Source organism: Orcinus orca, chromosome 9, assembly GCF_937001465.1.
Source record: "Orcinus orca chromosome 9, mOrcOrc1.1, whole genome shotgun sequence".
In the NCBI taxonomy this organism is placed as follows: Eukaryota; Metazoa; Chordata; class Mammalia; order Artiodactyla; family Delphinidae; genus Orcinus; species Orcinus orca.
The window spans coordinates 44,335,922-44,355,044 of record NC_064567.1 but is presented as its reverse complement, the minus strand read 5'-3'; the positions used below and the strand labels follow the sequence as shown (position 1 = coordinate 44,355,044).

The window sequence follows — 19,123 nt, the reverse complement described above, 5'->3', positions numbered from 1 at the left end:
CAGAAAGCAAATCAGCGGTTGCCCGGGGATCCACTGGGGACAGTATGGAGGGGCTGGAAGGAGGAGTTACAAGCAAATTTTGAGAGTGATGGATGTGTTCATTACCTTGATTATGGTGACAGTTTCACGCATGTATACAAATGCCAAATGTATTTGAATATGTGTAGTTTCTTTCTATGTCAATTAAATCTTAATAAAACTTTGTAAAAATGCTCTTCTCTGTTTATTCCTATAACAGCATTTGTTTTTGTTGTATTTAATATTAACTATATAAAGCAACTAATATTTTAATAAATAAAACAAAGGCTACTGCACAGTACAGTAATTTTTTAAAGACTCAATTTCTTTTTTAATTAATCAGTTTATTAATTTATTTATTTATGGCTGCGTTGGGTCTTCATTGCTGCGCACAGGCTTTCTCTAGTTGCGGCGAGCAGGGGCTACTCTTCACTGTGGTGTGCGGGCCTCTCATTGCGGTGGCTTCTCTTGTTGCGGAGCACGGGCTTTAGGTGTGTGGGCTTCAGTAGTTGTGGCACACAGGCTCAGTAGTTGCGGCTCCCGGGCTCTAGAGTGCAGGCTCAGCAGTTGTGGTGCACGGGTTTAGTTGCTCCGCGGCGTGTGGGATCTTCCCGGACCAGGGCTCAAACCCGTGTCCTCTGCATTGGCAGGCGGATTCTTAACCACTGCACAACCAGGGAAGTCCCAATTATTGATTTACTTATATTTCTTCCACTAAACTCTAGGTTCGTTGTGGGCAAGAACCTTTCTGAAGTCTATCCTAGGCAGATATTTTCTCCTCTCCTTTGCCTCCAACTCCTCCCCCCAGGAACAATTCATGACTCTATTTCTGTGCCCTGTTTCCAGATTGAGGGGTGGGGTGGAGTGGGGTGGAAAACACACAGGCTTTGGGGCCAAAATGGTGCAGGTTTAACTCCTGGTTCTGCTCTTTCTCAGTTGTGTGCCCTTGGCAAGTCACTTAATTCTTCTGAACCTTACTTTGCTCATACATAAAAGAGGGATGATATTGACATCTACCAGTAGCAGATCAAAAAGTGACTACACTATTCCCGTGAGCAGTATGTCAGCAAAATACACAAAAATCGTCAGCACTGGCACTACACAGCTTTAAGAAAGGACAAGCTATCTTGAAAAAAAATACTAATAACAGTCAATTCAAAGTTGTGAGGTATGAGCACCATCCCACTCAACCTAAGGGGTTCAGCACTGATTGGAACTGCTGGAAGAAGCCCCACTGAAAAGAGCACCCAGGGCTCCTCTTCTGGTACAGTTTATTAAGGGACAAGATGCCCTTTCAGCCAGTGTTTCCACTTCTAATTACCTACTCTTAGGGATACAGCTTAAAATATGGGAATATCTAGATGCATGAGGATTTTTATCACAGCATTCCTGTAAAGAATGAAAAACTGGAGACAACCTAAATGTCCAACATATATTCTCACGCACGCACACACACACACACGCACATTATGTGGCAACTTGGAAAAATGCTTAAGATAAAACATTCAGGGCTTCCCTGGTGGCACAGTGGTTGAGAATCTGCCTGCCAATGCAGGGGACACGGGTTCAAGCCCTGGTCTGGGAAGATCCCACATGCCGCGGAGCAACTAAGCCCGTGAGCTACAACTACTGAGCCTGCGCGTCTGGAGCCTGTGCTCCGCAACAAGAGAGGCCACGATAGTGAGAGGCCCGCACACCGCAATGAAGAGTGGCCCCCGCTCGCCACAACTAGAGAAAGCCCTCGCACAGAAACGAAGAGCCAACACAGCCAAAAATAAAAAATTAATTAATTAATTAATTTTTTAAAAAAGATAAAACATTCAGTAAAAAAAATTAGAATACAAAACTGTATCCACACTGTAATTATGACTGTAAGAATAAGTCATAGATATAAAGACTTCAGGAAGGATGCCAAAATGACAGCAGGGATTATATTCAGGATTTTTTTCTTTTACCCTTTATCAAATGTGCTACAAGATAAGTATATTATTTTTATGACAAAATCTCATTTTGTAAAAGATGAGTAAAGGAGGACTGGTGACTAAGAAACTGAGGCAATGTCGCAAAGTGAGTTTATCCAGAAGGTGGTGAAAATACGTCAGCCACTGAAACTGTAAGCAAAAGTAGTCAGTGCCTTCTGAAAACTTCCACCTATCACATTCTCAAAAGAAAACATGTACGTCGCCTGAATTCTGCTGAATTGGCTTTTGGAGAAAGACGACATAAGGGACATTTGGTGACACTTCGGTGATCTAAAGTGGCATGGACATATGGCATCTCGAGGGGTGCGAGAGCTCATTCTGTGATGATTCCAAAACTCCAGACATCCGCTCCAGATAAATGCTGTAAAGAAAAGGGAGCAACGTCTGTATCCAGGAACCACGGTCAGGAAAGGCCTTGATGGTCATTAGAAGAATGGTGCCCTGTGGAAGCAGCACACACCAAGGCAATGTGGATGTGGGAGAAGGAGGGAAGGGAGAAAGGGCCGAAGGGGAGCCTGCAATGCAGGTAGAACCGTGGTTCTCAGGCCTGCTGCACTCCACAAACCAAAGAAGCTTTCAAATCATACAGCTCTCTGGGCGCTACCCCAGGGATGCTGTTTTAATCACTCGTGAGTACACTGTGAAGCCCGGATTAAGAACCACTGAAATATAAGGTAAGTAATAAACCTGAAGATAATAGAGATTACTAAGTAAAAGACAAGGTTTTCAACTGGGAGAAGATGAAACTACAGCACGGAGGGAATTTGCCTGCGGTTGCTGCTGATGCCACTGGTATTATTCATTACAAAAGGGAAATAATTTTAGAAATTGTCTGGTCAACTTTATCTTAGGTCTCTCTCTCTCTCTCTCTCTCTCTCTCACACACACACACACACACACACACACACACACACAAATACACACACCTCAAAAAGCTGAACTTGGGCCAAGTAACTGAATTCTTGGTGATATTTTATAATTTAAAAAACTACAATTAATTGAGATTTGGGACTATGCTAAAGGTTTTTTAAATCTTTTTTTGAAATGATTGTAGACACACAGTAAGTTACAAAACTAGTACAGAGAGCTTCGACATACCCATTACCCAGTTTCTGCCAATGATAATGTCTTACACAACTACAGTATGTTATCAAAGCCAGGAAGGTGACATTGACACAGTATAAGTACCTAGCCTATGACCTTACTCAGATTTCAGGAGTTTTTATGCTAAGTGTTTTGACATACACTTTCTCATCTTATCCTCCCATCATTACTATTTCCATTTTGCAGAAAAGAAAACTGAGGCCAGGAGAAGCTGAGTAACTTTCCCAAGGTGGTAAGTGACAGACAGGATTAGGATAGAAACTCAGCTTTGCCTGATTCCAAGCTCCAGTTCTAAACCACCTTCCTCTACCAGGTCCCTGTATTGCACACACACACCTCCACGGTTCATGGCCGTTGGGGACAAAGGGCTCTGGCAAGACTGCAGGGTGATGCTGGTGACAAGCTCGTAGGAGAGGCCTGTGGGTAGCAAGTGTGTGAGGTCACAGCCAGGAGAGCAGTAAGTCTTAAGAAGGGCCTTCTAGTTCTCCAGCCCAGCAGCTAAAGTGGCATTTGTAGGCTGAGCTATGTTCTGCAGGAGGAAGGGGCAGGCAGGGGATGAAGCCCAAGAGAGCAGGCCAGCAGGCGATGAAGTAAGAGTCCATCCTGGGCACGAGGAAATGGCAGGAAATGAAGAGAGTAGGCTGCTGCGGGTACTTCACTGGGAAGCAGGCAGGAAGCAGGAGCCTAGCTAGAAAGCAAATGCACACCAACAACCAAACCAGAAGACACAGACCCCCTCGTCCATGCTAGGCCAGGGAGGAAGTGTGTTCTAGTGCTTATATGTGCGTTCTGGAGCCAGAATGTGTGGCTCTAAATCCCACCCACACCTACCAACTGGTGGTCTGACTTTTGGTAAGTTAAGTTCACACCTCAGTTTCTCCATCTGTAAATTTAAAGTAATAAAAATTTTAAAATCTCCCAGGATTGCTGTGCAGATCGAATAGACAGCATGTAAAGCATGTAGAAAAGTGCTTGACACATCACCTTCAGTCGGGTTAGCTACTGTTATTACACACAACGTGACTGGACAAGGATTAAGAGGAAAACGCTAGAAACTAAAGAGAGGGAGAAGGTGTCTCAAAGGTCCCTGGTGTCAGAGTGGCTTTTCAGTACTAAGGGACACACCTGAGCCACAGCCAGATAAAGTGAATTCCTTCACACAACACCGGGCCTACAGCTAGCTGTACATCTACCAGCAGCACTCAGCAGGATGCTGATGCGGGATCGCATTACCTACGACTACAAGGCACTTGCTGGTACCAGACACTGTGCTCACTGCTCCACATGCAGAGCCCCCTTGACTCCTCACAGGTATCCCTCGAGGAAAAGAAGATTTCATCCCATTAAACAGTTGAGGAAACTGAGGCTCAGCTTCAACTGCCTGCTCAAGGTCACACAGCAGGCGAGGAGTGGAGCTGGGATTAAAACCAGAGCTCAGGCATTCTCGCTATACCCGTCAGTGATAAGATGTAGGCAAGTCTTCAGACCATGGGGCTGGGCACAGACATCAGACACTGGCCGGCAGGAGTGGGAGCAGGGAGCAATGCTACATGGCAGAAAGAGGAGAGGAGAAAAGACTTGGAGACCCAGTTAAAAGTCCAGACAGGGCTTCCTTGGTGGCGCAGTCGTTGAGAGTCCGCCTGCCAATGCAGCGGATGCGGGTTCGTGCCCCGGTCCGGGAAGATCCCACATGCCGCGAAGCGGCTGGGCCCGTGAGCCATGGCCGCTGAGCCTGCGCTCCGCAACAGGAGAGGCCACAACAGTGAGAGGCCCGCATACTGCAAAAAAAAAAAGTCCAGACAATACATTCACACTCCTTTTTCTGGCTAAGTAATGCCTCCCCCAACCCACTCCATGTCACTCTTGCCACTCTGCAATTTCCCATCATTACAGTGGCACCACCAGGTTCAGGTCAAGATACTGCCTTCCACCAGATTACAGCAGCCCACGGAGCCCCTACCCGCAGGACAGGGGATTATTTAGAGCCTGGATTTGCTGATACACTTCTTCATATTCCAAGTCAAACTTATTTCTGCCCATTAGGGTTGATGCATTTTATACTAAAGGACTGCCCATACCACCCTTCTTTGTGTCCTTTCTCTCACAAACACCCTCCCTGGGCTCCAGGTAGGATGAAGATATAACGGCTTATAAAACAATGGATGAAAGAAAAATCCAGAGTGCATGCTGACACTACAATCTAGAAAGGGAGCAAGAGAGGAAGGAAAGGGAAAGCTCTTATTTACCATCAAATGTCATTTAATAAATGGAGAAAGAATAATAGAGTTAGAAATTGCCATTGATTCAGGCAAGAATCATCAAGTGACACTAAAACCATTGCATAAAAGTTTGTTAAGAAAGAGATTATCAGCAGCTGCATAGCACAGGGAGATCAGCTGGGTGCTTTGTGACCACCTAGAGGGGTGGGATAGGGAGGGTGGGAGGGAGACACAAGAGGGAGGAGATATGGGGATATATGTATATGTATAGCTGATTCACTTTGTTATACAGCAGAAACTAACACACCATTGTAAAGCAATTATACTCCAATAAAGATGTTAAAAAAATAAAGAAAGAAAGAAGAGATTATCTTCATCATCTCAAAGTTATCTCCCCGCAGATAACGTATTACCTACAAAGGGCAGAACGGCACCTTTACAGGGGACACATTAGGGGAAACAATCTTAATGAAATAATCAAAGCTAACATCACCAGTAATGGGACAATCGACAGCCTTCTTCCAGTGCTGCATGGAGGACGCAACATCTACATCACTTATATAGTATTCCTGTCAACATGAATAACCTGAATCAAATCGCAAGGCAACGATCAGACAATCCCAAACTGAGGAACGTTCTGCAGCACAAAACATGTGACCCGTTTGCTTCAAAATGTTAATGCCATGCAAGACAAAGAAAGACTAAAAAGCTGCTTCAAATTAAAGGAGACTGACAAGTAAATGTAACGTGTGCTTCAGGAACGGGTTCTGGATCAGATAAAAAGATTGTCATAAAAGACATTATTGGAACATTTGGTGAAATCTGAATGTGGGCTGTATATTAGATAATAGTTTTATACCAAAGTTAAGCTTCCTGAATTTGGTAATTATACTGTGTGTGTAAGAAAGTGGTCTCACTCTTAAGCGATACAAGCTGAAGCTGAAAGGTCATGATGTCTACAACTTAAGGTCAAAAGATTCGGAAAAAAAAGATAAATAGATGATAGATTTGATAGCAAGCAAGCAGAAGTGACTCTAGGTGGAAGATAGACAGTTGTTCATTTTACTAGTCTTACAACTTCTCTGAAGGTTTAAAAATTGTCAAAATAGTTTTTTGAAATACAATGTAGGTACCTACCAGTTGGCTTAGAGCTAGACACAAAAGCCTGATTCAGTGCTACCCATGGAAACCTAATGACCAACGAAACTCAGCCCCGACAGGGCCAGACAGGGTCGAAGATAGAGTAATTATCAAAACAACAGAGAAACACAAAATTTAATAGATATAATTCAGCCCCCTGCATACATCCCCTTTCTCATTCTCAATCCGGACCATTTTCAAAGAATGAAACTGATGTACAGATCAAGGTTTGGATCCCGGAATCCAAGTTTGCTATTTGATTCACATCCTCCTGTTTCTAGCTTTGCAGAGTGTGCACAAGTTATACTCTCGGGCAGTTTGCAATGTGTCTGCCTCTGAGTACTTGACCCCATCACCTGAGCCAGAATCATCATCCCTTCCAAAGGAGGACAAGCATGTCTAGCATGTCTACAGCTCTTGTTCAAATAACCATCCTTCCCCAACCGAGCTGGCCTCTGGGGTCTAGAGGTAATTCATCTTAGCAAATTCAACTCCTGCTGCACTTACCAGTAATCAATAAATGGGGAGCAGCCAGACTACAGTCATGGGGCTGTCTGTTCAATAACCATTAGCTGCTACTACATTTAGAAGTAATAGAAAAACAATGGTCCCTGTTCCAATCCATGTGGGAAGACATATTCTCACAAGTGTCTTCCCCTGATTGTCCATGCTCTTCCTCCATAGATTTTTAAATTCCATGCTGTTCTCCACCTCCATTATTCCATCTCTGCTGCCGGGCAGAAAACCTTAGTCTTGATGTTCTGTGTATAGAGGGCAGAGGCATGAAAATATAAATCCTAATTCTGTAATTTAATTAGAAAAAAATATGCAGTCTTCTTTCTGCTTCCCCAAAGATTTCCCAACGCTCCAAAGATCTCTGCCTATGGAATAAAAGTGAACCTTCTTCTCGTGGCAAACGCCCTGCCATATTTGGTCTCAACTTTACTTTTCTAAGACTGCCTCACTTTCACATGCCTTAGACACAAATCCAACAGTTCCTTCAACATATGCCGTGTCTTCCTGCCTCCTGACCCTGGCTAACGCCATTCCTTTTGCTTCCCTTTTATGTCCACCATGATCCAGTCTGGCCTGTTTCAATGGTTACACCAAGTGTCATTCAACATATTCACTGATCCGTGTGAGGTCCAGGGGCAAGGGTATGTGCTGGTCCAGTTCACCTCAAGTGGCTCCAGAGCCGGGCATGGGATGTGACTGCAGAACAAGGACCGAGCACTCGAATGGGAAGAGAGCATCTGTTATTAGAAAGATTCAATAAGAAGGAAATCTCTCCTTTCCTGCTAGCAAGGGCAGAAGCCCCGCCTTAAGGCTGCAAGTGGGGACAAAAATTTCTACAGAGTAAAACACAAGGTAACATTATCGTGAGGTTCATAACATAACCCGGGATCCCCCACTGCTGAGGACAGGGACCAATCACCAATCAAGGATATCCAGACTTGCATGACCGTAGGGCACAGTTTCAAAGGGTTTTGCTCTATTTTTACTTAGGGAACCTTAATTTTACTGCAGAAAAACCAATGAGGTAAAGTCATTTATCACTGAAAGTTTCTAAGGCATAACATATATGGTGCTTCTGAGGTATTTCCCAGTGTAGGGTCCCATATCAGTTAGGCCAATCTGTCTCTTTACCTCATCCACCATTAAGACTTAGCCCAAGGCCTGGTCCTGGGGAAGAGGAGGATATAATGTAGGAGAAGCAGGAAGCCAGAGACCCAGCTTTTCAGACTTGGGGGATTATGGGGAGACGAGGCAGACGGGGCAGGAGTGAGACTTCCTCTTCTCTTTCTAGGGGGACATCTACCCATAAACCAGAAGGTCCACATCTGAGTAAACTCTGTGGCCAGTAGATTCAGGTAGAAGGAGGCTGGGTTTTAGCTTCCCCGAGTTATCTCTTGGGTTCTGTGTGGTTTGGACAGGCCCCAGAGGTTCCCACAAGCTCCTGAGGTTGAACCTCAGAAGTTACCAGGGATTGTGCTTGGGGAGTTGGCCCATGAGGTTGACATGGGGACAAAGTACCCAAGGGCTAAAGGCCAGACCATCTGATCCAGAAGCACATGAGAATCATGACCAGACCTCGATAGGATGCAAAGCACTGCCATAGAGAGATGGGAGGCCTGCCTTCATTTAGAGAGAACTTCAGAGACTCCTAGCACACTTCAGGTCTCTGTGTGACCAAGGACAGAAGTTCCTGTTGCTCATCAGGAAGCACGGGAGGTTGACCCACACTGCACACTGGCAAAGAGATGGAGATGAAGCCTCCAGGAGTATCCGAGCCTCTCCCGCACCTGACAGTACTGAAGCTCCCCACTCCTCCCTGTGGGATTCTCCTAGGATGACTCACTCACACTTTGTAAAATGTGCTGCTAGGAGTTATTCTGATTTAGGCATATACCAAGTTGTTGAGGACACCTCGGATGAGTGCCATTCCTATGGGTAGAACCCTGGCTTCCCCAATAGCCTGATGAGAATGTGTCTGGTTTGACAAAGGGTACGCTCTTAAGGGGAAGTTAGCCTTGGAGACAGGTCCACTGGCTGGCAACCAAAGTGTTCAAACCAGCTGTACAATGTCCAACATTCTTTAGCATTTCCCTTGTACAAAAGAAACAATTATATTTGGGGTACGATTTTAAATGCTCCCTTCTCATGTTGTAGTTTCTTTAGTTAATCTCAATGTTTCAGCAAAGTCTCCAGTGGGCAATAAAAGTACAAAAGACTAAAACAAATTGTGGCCTGCCCCATGTTCACCCCACCACTAGAGCCCACGGGGAAGATGCAGCATGAAATATAAAATCAAGCACAGAAAACTGGCCCAGGATTTCTAGGCCAGTAGCCTTGAAGCTGAAGCCGTACCCACAGCACAGAGCTGGCAGTGGTGGGCCAGCAGAGGATCGCAGCATGGTGCGAGACTGAGTTAGCTGGGGCCTTCTGAGAAGCAGGTGCCAAGGACGGATTAGACATGCAAAAAATTTATCAGGGGGAACATCTGAAAGAGAAAATGGGGAAGGAGCCAGAGGAGGCAGGGAGAGGCGAGATGCAGGTCTGACTTCCAGTGAAGGAGAGAAGGACGGCAGGTTGGGTGGGAGCGTCTTAGATCACAGTGCAGTTCTAAAGAAAGTTCACCAAGGAACTTGGAGTCCTCGAGCTGAAGTCACCATCAGAGGAGTCCTGTGTCTCCCAGGAATGGCCACCCTTAGGATCCCTGGCACTCTTAGTCATTGGCTGAAAGTACCCTTGAGAAACACAGCCAGAGCCATCCCAGGGACAAATATCCTCGCACAGAAGCTGGGGCCATGGGTCAAGTACATTCCATGTGGTCAGAGATGTGAGAGGTGCATTCACATGGCCACCACAGAGACAAACTCCCTCTTTCCCAAAATACTAGTGGAAGGACCAGGAAGAATGCAAACGGAACAGTGTCTGCATGATATATGCTTTGTCAATTTCCAACATTGGAAAATCTGTCTATAAAAACTTGCTTTGCAAAGAGAAGCCTAAGTATTTCCCTTGTGGGAAGCCAAAGTTGCAACAGAAACTCTTCTGAGTTTTAAAAAAAATCAGAATTCATTCTTTCATTTTTCCCCTTCACAGACCTGAGCAAAACTCTACTGCTTTGGATTAGCGAAGACTAGAAAGGGAAAATGTCAACTCCAGGGAGACAGCACTAAGTCACGGAAGTAGGGGCCCCCCGAAGTTCCCGGTGGGTGACCAACATATGGTGATAGAGAAAGACATGTGACCAGACTTCCCATGAGCTAATTGGGAATTTTACCCCATGACTCATTCCGGGGGGGGGTCTGAAGCTGCAGGGGACGCTACCTCACACCAAGCCCTATCATCAGCCAGATTGCACATTTCCTGAAAGTAATCAAGTCAGAAACTGGCTTCTTGGCTATAGCTGTTGGTCGAAAAATGAATGCCAAAAGCCAAAATGAGGATGAGTTCAACAATTTAATTCTGCATGGAAAATGCAATCCATTAAGTGGGATCTGACAAGGACTTAATCTCATCTGGAGCCGAGGGTGTTGGCTCAATGCAGTTCTGCTCTCTGGAACATATTCTTAGTAAGTTATGTATAGAATCAGGAACGCTTTTGCCAAAGCCCAAATAAGTCCATTCTGTGTGGGAAGAGAAGTCCATCAATCCCCCAGTGACTCTCCAGGGAGTGAGCATACTCTTCTTCCAAATGCAAAATTATCAAAACCTATGCTGAGTCACACAATTCAAGGTAAGTAACTGAGATGGCCAACGTGCTGGATGGCTTCAGAATTTCCACTACTGCCCAAGGAGGTCAGGCCAGAGGCCAGCCTTGCTCACAAAGTACCTACTGGGCTCGTATTCCCAGCCTGGGGCACATGGCACAGCCCAGTCACAGAAGAAGGGGTCAAGGTGCAGAGGATCAATCCACTCCTAAACAGGATTTTGAAAAACTGGGAGAGAAGGAATTAGGGGCTGCCATATTCATCGCCCACTGAATCCTAGCAACAGGGCCCAAGGCCACTGCTGTTATTTCACTGTTTCCATTTGTTAAATGAGGCAACTGAGAATCAAAACCATGACTCAAGATCACACAGTTAAGAAGAGCATTTGCAAATTCATGCCTGTGGTATTCCAAAGCCCACGCCTCACTCCTCAGAGGGTGGTCCTTGGACCATCACATCACTTGGGAGCTTGTTAGAAACACAGATTCACAGGCTGCTACCTAGACCTACTGAATGTGGGTCTGCATTTAACAGGATCCCTCAACGAATTTATTGGACATAAAGTTTACCTTAATGGGCTCCTACCAGAAAGGGGTAGGTGGATCCAAAACCTAAGTTTAGACTAGAAAAAAGATTTAGTGCAATAGAACAGGGTCAGTCTCATAGGATAAGCCTCAAACTATATATCCAAATTGCACATCCAGATTAGTAGAATCAATCACGCTACCTTATTTCACCAACAGCAAACCCAGAAGCAGGAAAGCCAAGGTGATGTGGTGGTAGAACATGGTGGACAGGTAAGGCTTTGGAGCCAGCTGGACTGGGTTGAAATTTCCAGCTCTGCCACTTGCTGGGTGGCTCTGGGTAAGTTACTTGATCTCTCTGAGACTCAGTTTCCTGACCTGCACAACTGGGATAGCAGTACACACCCTGCCAGGGTTTGGGGAGATTGAGTAAATGAATGTACAGTTCCTAGACATAGCAGATGCTCAGTAAACATTGGTTTCCTTGACTTTCAGTACAATCTGGGCTGGGTCTCACCTTTGCACATGTGCACACTAGAAGCTGGGGAGATAAAGGGTTCTCAGCAGCCAGCTCTTTCCTGTTCTCTTGGGTCACTAATCAGACTGGCTGGACTGGTCTATCTTCCTTAAGCTTCAGGCTCAGCATATTCTCTCATCTCTTTTAAGAAAAACCTGAGCAGAACAAGGTTCAAAGGGACAGGTCGTGAGGAACAAAGAAAACAGGCACCTGGATACAGTTCCCAGAAGTGTCTACTTTCGAGACACTCAAGCCTTTTTATTTAGCTATGGTCCCCACTTTCCTCTTTTCAAAAGTCTCGGGTTTTGAAAGCAGACTTTTTCATGTCAGAGGCTTCGTGAGCGTTCAGAGCCCACAGTGTCTGCACCTGGACCCACAAAACCCAAGTCTGATCTTATTCACTCTGTGTGTATCTGCTCAAAGGCGTGGAGGAGTGGGAGGTGGCTGCCAAGCGCTACCTGCACGTGCATCCCCAGCTGCTGCCCGGAAGGACATCCCCACCTACCACGCCCACTTCTGCATCAGTTACAGAAGCTGATACAATAGGTGTCCTTGGGACAGAGTATCTCCCACAGATGGAAGGAGCTGAGAGCAAGGGTCCCAATGAGGGTCCCATGGTCTGACTGCCTCAGGAACAGCTCCAGCACCAATAAAGAGGCATTTCCTTGCCCAATCAAAAAAAAAAAAAAAAATGATGACCATATTTTGTGGCCCCAAATTCCAAATGCCCTCCAAGTGTGAACAAGGAGAAAGAGAAGGGAGTAGGCAAAGCTATCACTTCTACCCTGTTGCTCGGTGGTAACAATCCTGCAGAGGAGCTATGAGGACAGAGGATGCCAATTCACGAGAACCATGTGTTCCTCTGCAGCAAACAAGACTCTGCAGAACCGCAAAGGGCAGGATGTTCACAGTCACATGCCTGGATCCCTTAATTGTGTGTGGGGTTGTGTATAAGTGTGTCCACACACACACACACACACGGCACGGTGGCTGAGAGACTGAATTTCAGAGTCAGAAGAAAGAACCCAACACCTCAATCTCAGCAAAGGGATGACTGTACTGCTTGGTTAAAGAAGTCATAGTAGGGACTGAGAGCGCTGATCATGGAGGCACCCCTGAAGTTTAAAACTGTAGGAGCATAATGCACGGGTCGTCCTAGATTTTCCAGAGTCACTAATATTGGAGTCAGCAATTACCAGGTTTTTTCACTCCTGGAGTAAAAAGGGAGGTAGGGGAGAACACATTGTGATATATTCCTATCACATTATTTAATATCCAGCTATAACTCATTCCTTCTCTGCAATCCAAAAGGCATCTAGAAAACAAGTGGTATTATTACAAGGGCAACCTTTTTTTTTTTGAATTTTATTTTATTTATTTTTTATACAGCAGGTTCTTATTAGTTATCTATTTTATACATATTAGTGTATACATGTCAATCCCAATCTCCCAATTCATCCCACCACCCCCACCCCTGCTTTCCCCCCTTGGTATCCATACGTTCGTTCTCTACATCTGTGTCTCTATTTCTGCCTTGCAAACCGGTTCATCTGTACCATTTTTCTAGATTCCACATATATGCGTTAATATATGATGTTTTTCTCTTTCTGACTTACTTCACTCTGTATGACAGTCTCTACAAATGACGCAATTTCGTTCCTTTTTATGGCTGAGTAATATTTCATTGTATATATGTACCACATCGTCTTATCCATTCGTCTGTCGATGGACATTTAGGTTGCTTCCATGACCTGGCTATTGTAAATAGTGCTGCAGTGAACCTTGGGGTGCATGTGTCTTTTTGAATTATGGTTTTCTCAGGGTATATGCCCAGTAGTGGGATTGCTGGGTCATATGGTAGTTCTATTTTTAGTTTTTTAAGGAACCTCCAGACTGTTCTCCATAGCGGCTGTATCAATTTACATTCCCAGCAACAGTGCAAGAGGGTTCCCTTTTCTCCATACCCTCTCCAGCATTTGTTGTGTGTAGATTATCTGATGATGCCCATTCTAACTGGTGTGAGGTGATACCTCATTGTAGTTTTGATTTGCATTTCTCTAATGATTAGTGATGTTGAGCAGCTTTTCATGTACTTCTTGGCCATCTGTATGTCTTCTTTGAAGAAATGTCTATTTAGGTCTTCTGCTACAAGAGCAACCTTGATTCTGCTCTAAATTATTTCTTGATAAGTAAGCTATTCCCACATTTTGCTTATAATAATTTATCTGCAACAAATCTCACAACTGACGTTACTACCACAATTAAGGACAACTGCATTAGAGAATATTTACCCTCTAACATTGCTGTTGAAATCAACTATCTTCTTTGGAAGAAAGGATGGTTCCAGGATAGCACAGAATTGTATTAAGGAGAACAGTAAATGAACAACAAATGCCAATACATTTCTGGCTTCCACTGCTATAGGACTGGCATATTTACACCTACTGTGTTTCTCCCACTACACACCAAGTGCTACAAGGAATCAGAAATAAATCCTGACCTTAACAAACTTATAAATTAATCTCTTTCTGGAACCAAGACATTGGCACATAATACAACTAGCAGAGCAAAAGAAGTTCATGGCCATCAGTACCTTATCTCTATTAAAGAGCACAGAGGGAATGCAAAGAGAAGGGATGATGGTAATGGATTCGGGCTAGCAAATACGATGTTCTTTTCATGGGAGCAGCTCTTTAGCTATTCACTGAAGAAGACGATGAACCTGGTTTGAGGTGGAAGGTGTAATTACCAGAAGACAGTATATGAAGGGGTTGACTCCACCAGAGACACTTGCAGATGAGAACACACAGACCATGAGACCCATTCACCCTCCCCTCTTCCCCCCACAGTCACTTGCAGAGAATCACAGGTTCATAGAATGTACTTATCTCTACTTGAGTGGTTTTTATTTTATTTAAACCTCACAATGCAGTAAACCCTTACTAGGAATAAGAAAAGCATTTGCCTTGCAATTCTGGTCCCACCACTGCATCAGTCACATTATATAAAGAAATCCAAACCCCTATTCATCACTCCTTTTCAGAACTCATCTATAATTCAGTCCACACTAAGAAACTTCACACAATGAAATGGCTTTTACTGGGCGATTACACATATCACCTGGATGCAAAAGAGAACACATTTTTCAAGTATATTTCCTGGACTCCAAATCCTGTCTGATTTGTTTATGAGGGAAGAAAAGGGAAGCTTACATGTACTACTAGCCATGTGGAGAGTATGAAAGTCTTATATAATGGAAAGAAAAATGAAAGAAGTAAAATTAGAATAACAGGGGGAAAGGAGGGGAGGAAGGCAGGCTGGCAAAATCATTAAACCTTAATTTCTGATACCAGTACGACTGCGTATTTCAAAAGTGAGTTTGAAAGACCCATTCAGAAAAAAGAATCACTTTTCTATACCGCATCCATACCCAGACTGATTTTTATTTAATACAGGTGAGAAGGTAAGGAGACGCCTCATGATGAAAGTGGAGTACAATACAAAAAGAAAACACCAGAGAACTTTGCGGGAAAACGCAGGACTAAACGATGAACAAGAACAGAGTCAACAGCCACCTGGGAAACCACAGAAGAAGATCCACACTTCATTTCAGGAGGCAGCAGCTCTCACTTCTCTTACAACTAGAAAACTTCCCCCAGCAAGGAACTCTAAAGGCACGGGGCTGAGTTAATTCCCACCACGTGCTTTTTCCCTGTGCACTTATCTCCCTGCGTCATCCTCCTTTGAAGCAAAAGACTCATTAATCCAATTCAAATTGCCAATGTCAGTAAATCCTTTGCCTCAGCGTTTAAATGCCAATACCAATTAAATACCAACAGCAACTTAACTACTGATATGGTCTTCACTACATTCAGGAAATCCAGCCAGAAGTTTAGCGGCATTACTTCCGACACTACTTCATCAATTCTAATTTACTTCGTGCAGAGAAATGAGGTAATTTGCTGGCCACGCTGACGTGGCATCCAACTGGACTGAAATAACTCCACAAGCAAATAAGAAGGAACAAACTGAGTTGCAATCCACCAAACCTGAAGGACGTTTTCACCAAGGCTTCCGGGCTATCAAGCTGAGGCAATTCATCAGCTAGGATTTCCTCCGGTGGCCGGGGGTCATGGACAATCGTCGGCCGTGGCTTCTCCTGGACATTCCCTGTGAGACCGTCGATGAGGGAGTTCCACAGACAGTTCTGCGACTTAGACCCTGAGGCATGAGGGGGAAAAAGGGGTGCAGGTGAGTTACCAACCAACTCCATGGTTTGCCTTGCCCAACGCGGGATTTTCAAAAGCAGAGCAGGAACACTGACATATCTTTCATGATCTCCACCAACACCAGAGGGCTCCAAAAGGTTTTGGTCAGGCAACTCATGGAGTAACCAGGATTTTTAAAATTTATATACAAAAATAGGTTAGTACTCTGAGCATTTTAACTCACAGCTAAGTACTGTGAATATATATCCTGTCTCATTTCAGTGATAATCAACTCCAACTCCTGACAGAGTTGTCGGTATTTACTGAAGTATTTATTCAGCAACTGGAAGTATACAAAGGACGACCATTTTAGAGAACAGCAGGATATTCAGACACAAGTCTCCCCTGTGAACTCATCTTGCCTAAGGCCCAAGTTTCAAGACTGTATTCTGTGGAGACACCCACCCCAAAGAGGGCCCCCCGCCTAAGAACTAGACCCCACTACAGGCGGGTTCATTCTTCTGGAAGATCAAGATTCAAGGAAAACTACACTGGGTGTTTACCAAGACCCTACCCTACAAACACTTCAAACATATGAGATGAACATTAAAGGCAGACTTGAAGTAGATATGGTACCACAAAATAGGGCCTGATCAGCAAGGTATTCAAGGTCAGTATCAACAGTGATAAGTTACATCCTTGATATGATGTGATGAAAATGGCACTTTACCTCCACGGTCTTTCTCCCCAAAATCTATAACCCCAGAGTACTAAGCATGTTTCCATCTTCTGTAAACTTAATACTTTAACATCTGCCCTACGTGCGTATCCCAGACATGCCCTGTTTGGACAACCAGAAAATACCCCTGAGTCATCTTGCCTTGGCCTCCTGCCTCCGTCACCTCCCCCTTCCTCCCTCCCCTCCATTCCTCAGGAAGAGTCCCCCCTCCAAGAGGCATGCTTTTCAGATACCAGCCAACCAAACCAGCAACCACACCCCAACACCTCCCTCACCAAGCTTTCACATCCTGAGCCACTCTCCACCTGCCCCGATAACCCCAGACAGGTACCAGACATCTAGGGACAGCCCCTATGCCCCAGAGCGCACTAAAATTATTCAAACTAGCCAATCCTAAGCCTGCTTACCTGGCAGAACCCATTCCTTCCTGCAGAAACCACAGTAAAGACTCTTGCCCACAGTTCCTCCCTCCCTCCGCCTAACAACCCCAATGCTTCTCAGCATGGCCTCCGTGGTATGACGTGTACCCCCTCTTTTGGGATCTGTGAATACTAACAAACTATCTTTTCAATGGCAGTCATCCCCTGATCTGTTGGCCTTACCACACCTAAAAATAATAAAACCCATTAAAACACTCAGTCTAGTCATAGGGAAAAGACAAATCCCAACTGACAGACACTCTGCAAAACATCTGACCAGTACTCCTCAAAACCATCAAGGCAATCAAAAAACAAGGAAAGTCTGATAACCTGTCACAGCCTAGAGGAGCCTAAGAAGACATGATAACTAAATGTGGTATCCTGATGGGGTCCTGAAACTAAGAAAGGACATTACGAAAAACTAAGGAAATTTCAATAATGTACATTAGTTAATAATAATGTATATCGATATTGGTTCAGTAATTGTGACAAATGTACCATAATAATATAAAAGCTTAATAATTGGGGAAACTGGGAATGGGGTATTTGGGAGCTCTTTGAACTATCTTTGCAAATTTTCTGTAAATCTAAAAATGTTCTAAAATTAAGAGTTATTATAAAAATACAAATAAGTATTAAAAATAAGTAATAAAAATAGTTATTATTTTAAATGTCTATGAGCAAGTTATATTTTTAAGGTAGAGACTGAGGGTATGACCACTATCATTACCCAGTTACCATTGGCCGGTGCTGGTTATCCTCTTCCCAGAGGAAAGAAAGCCTTTATCTTTGCTCAGATATACTGTCAGGTCTCTTGAGTCATGCACCCATGGAGCTCTGCCCATCCAGAGGGGGTTGGCTTTTTCTATCCCATCTGTGCAGAAGGAGGACCTTTTTCTAATTCACACAAAGACTCTTTATGGGGCATGAGGAGGTGGGCATGGAGGGGTAAGGAGCAGTGCCAGCTAATGCACATGCATGGGATCGGTGGGTAGAGAACATATTCGTATGCTCGTGGGGATGCCTCCCTGATCAACCATCCACAGCCCACAACAGAAGAAATCACTGTAGTTTGTTGTGCCTGAAGGTTGTCTCTGCAGCTAAGATCAAAAGAACTTCACACACAAAAGGGAGCACCTCATGAGGACCCCTGAACCTTCACCAAGGACACCCATGGCTCCGAAAACAACTCTTTTAATGACCACAGTCACGAATGATCCTTGGGAGTGTACCACATCCAAACTGCTTTTGTGTCAATCCAGAGAAAATTAAGGCACATTAAGAGCAGAAAACAGAGCCCTCCAACTCCTGAAATGCAAGACAGCTTTTTCAAAGTCCTAAACACATATCTTAATAAGATCTGGTCCTATTAATGAAAGTCTGGTTTTGTGTTAACGAAGGTCTGGTTCTAGGAGGAAGACAAAAGCAGCAGCCTGTTTTCTTAGATTTGATCTAAGCGAAGACCTTACAATAAACTCCCTGCCTATTTCCCTTCATTCTTTCATTTACTCATTCAATATACAAATTTTGAATTCCCTCAATATGCCAGATTCCATTCTGGGCTCTCGAAACAGACAGATGAATGAGACTGGTTCCCTTGGGATGAGTCAGCCTATAAACAATCACAATAAATGGGCAATGCACCATAACTAAGGGACAAAGAAGCGCTAGAAGGGGCAGAGGAGAGCTCCCCCACTCTGCCTCAGGGCCCTGGGGAAAGCCACACAGCAAACGTAACGTCTGATATGGGTCTAAAGCAGGAACAGATCTTCAGCAGATGGGGAAGAGAGAGAAGAGCATCCAGCGCAAATAGCATGTGCAAAGGCTCCACAGCAGAACAAAGCAGCTCGAGAGAGAGGACAGTGACCAGGGATAAGGCCAAAGATTGGTTATAGAGGGCCTTGAATAAAATGCTAATTATTTTAGAATTTCTTCTGTAGGCAAAAAAGAATTAAAGATTTTTAACCAAGGTTATGGTGACATGACAACTTCCGTGTTTCTGAAAGGAAACGAGGGTGCTGTAGAGTAGTGAAAGT

General features: G+C 44.4%; 1 protein-coding gene across 5 annotated transcripts in view; it reads right to left on the bottom strand.

The window, feature by feature from the left end:
• The window catches only part of PDE1C (phosphodiesterase 1C), a 556,804-nt gene that overhangs the window by 340,002 nt on the left and 197,679 nt on the right, over positions 1 to 19,123 (bottom strand). For all 5 annotated transcript variants that reach the window (XM_049714457.1, XM_049714459.1, XM_049714458.1 and 2 more), the window contains exon 3: positions 15,771 to 15,942. In XM_049714457.1, coding sequence (XP_049570414.1) covers positions 15,771 to 15,942 — 172 coding nt within the window. The remainder of the gene's footprint in view (positions 1 to 15,770; positions 15,943 to 19,123) is intronic.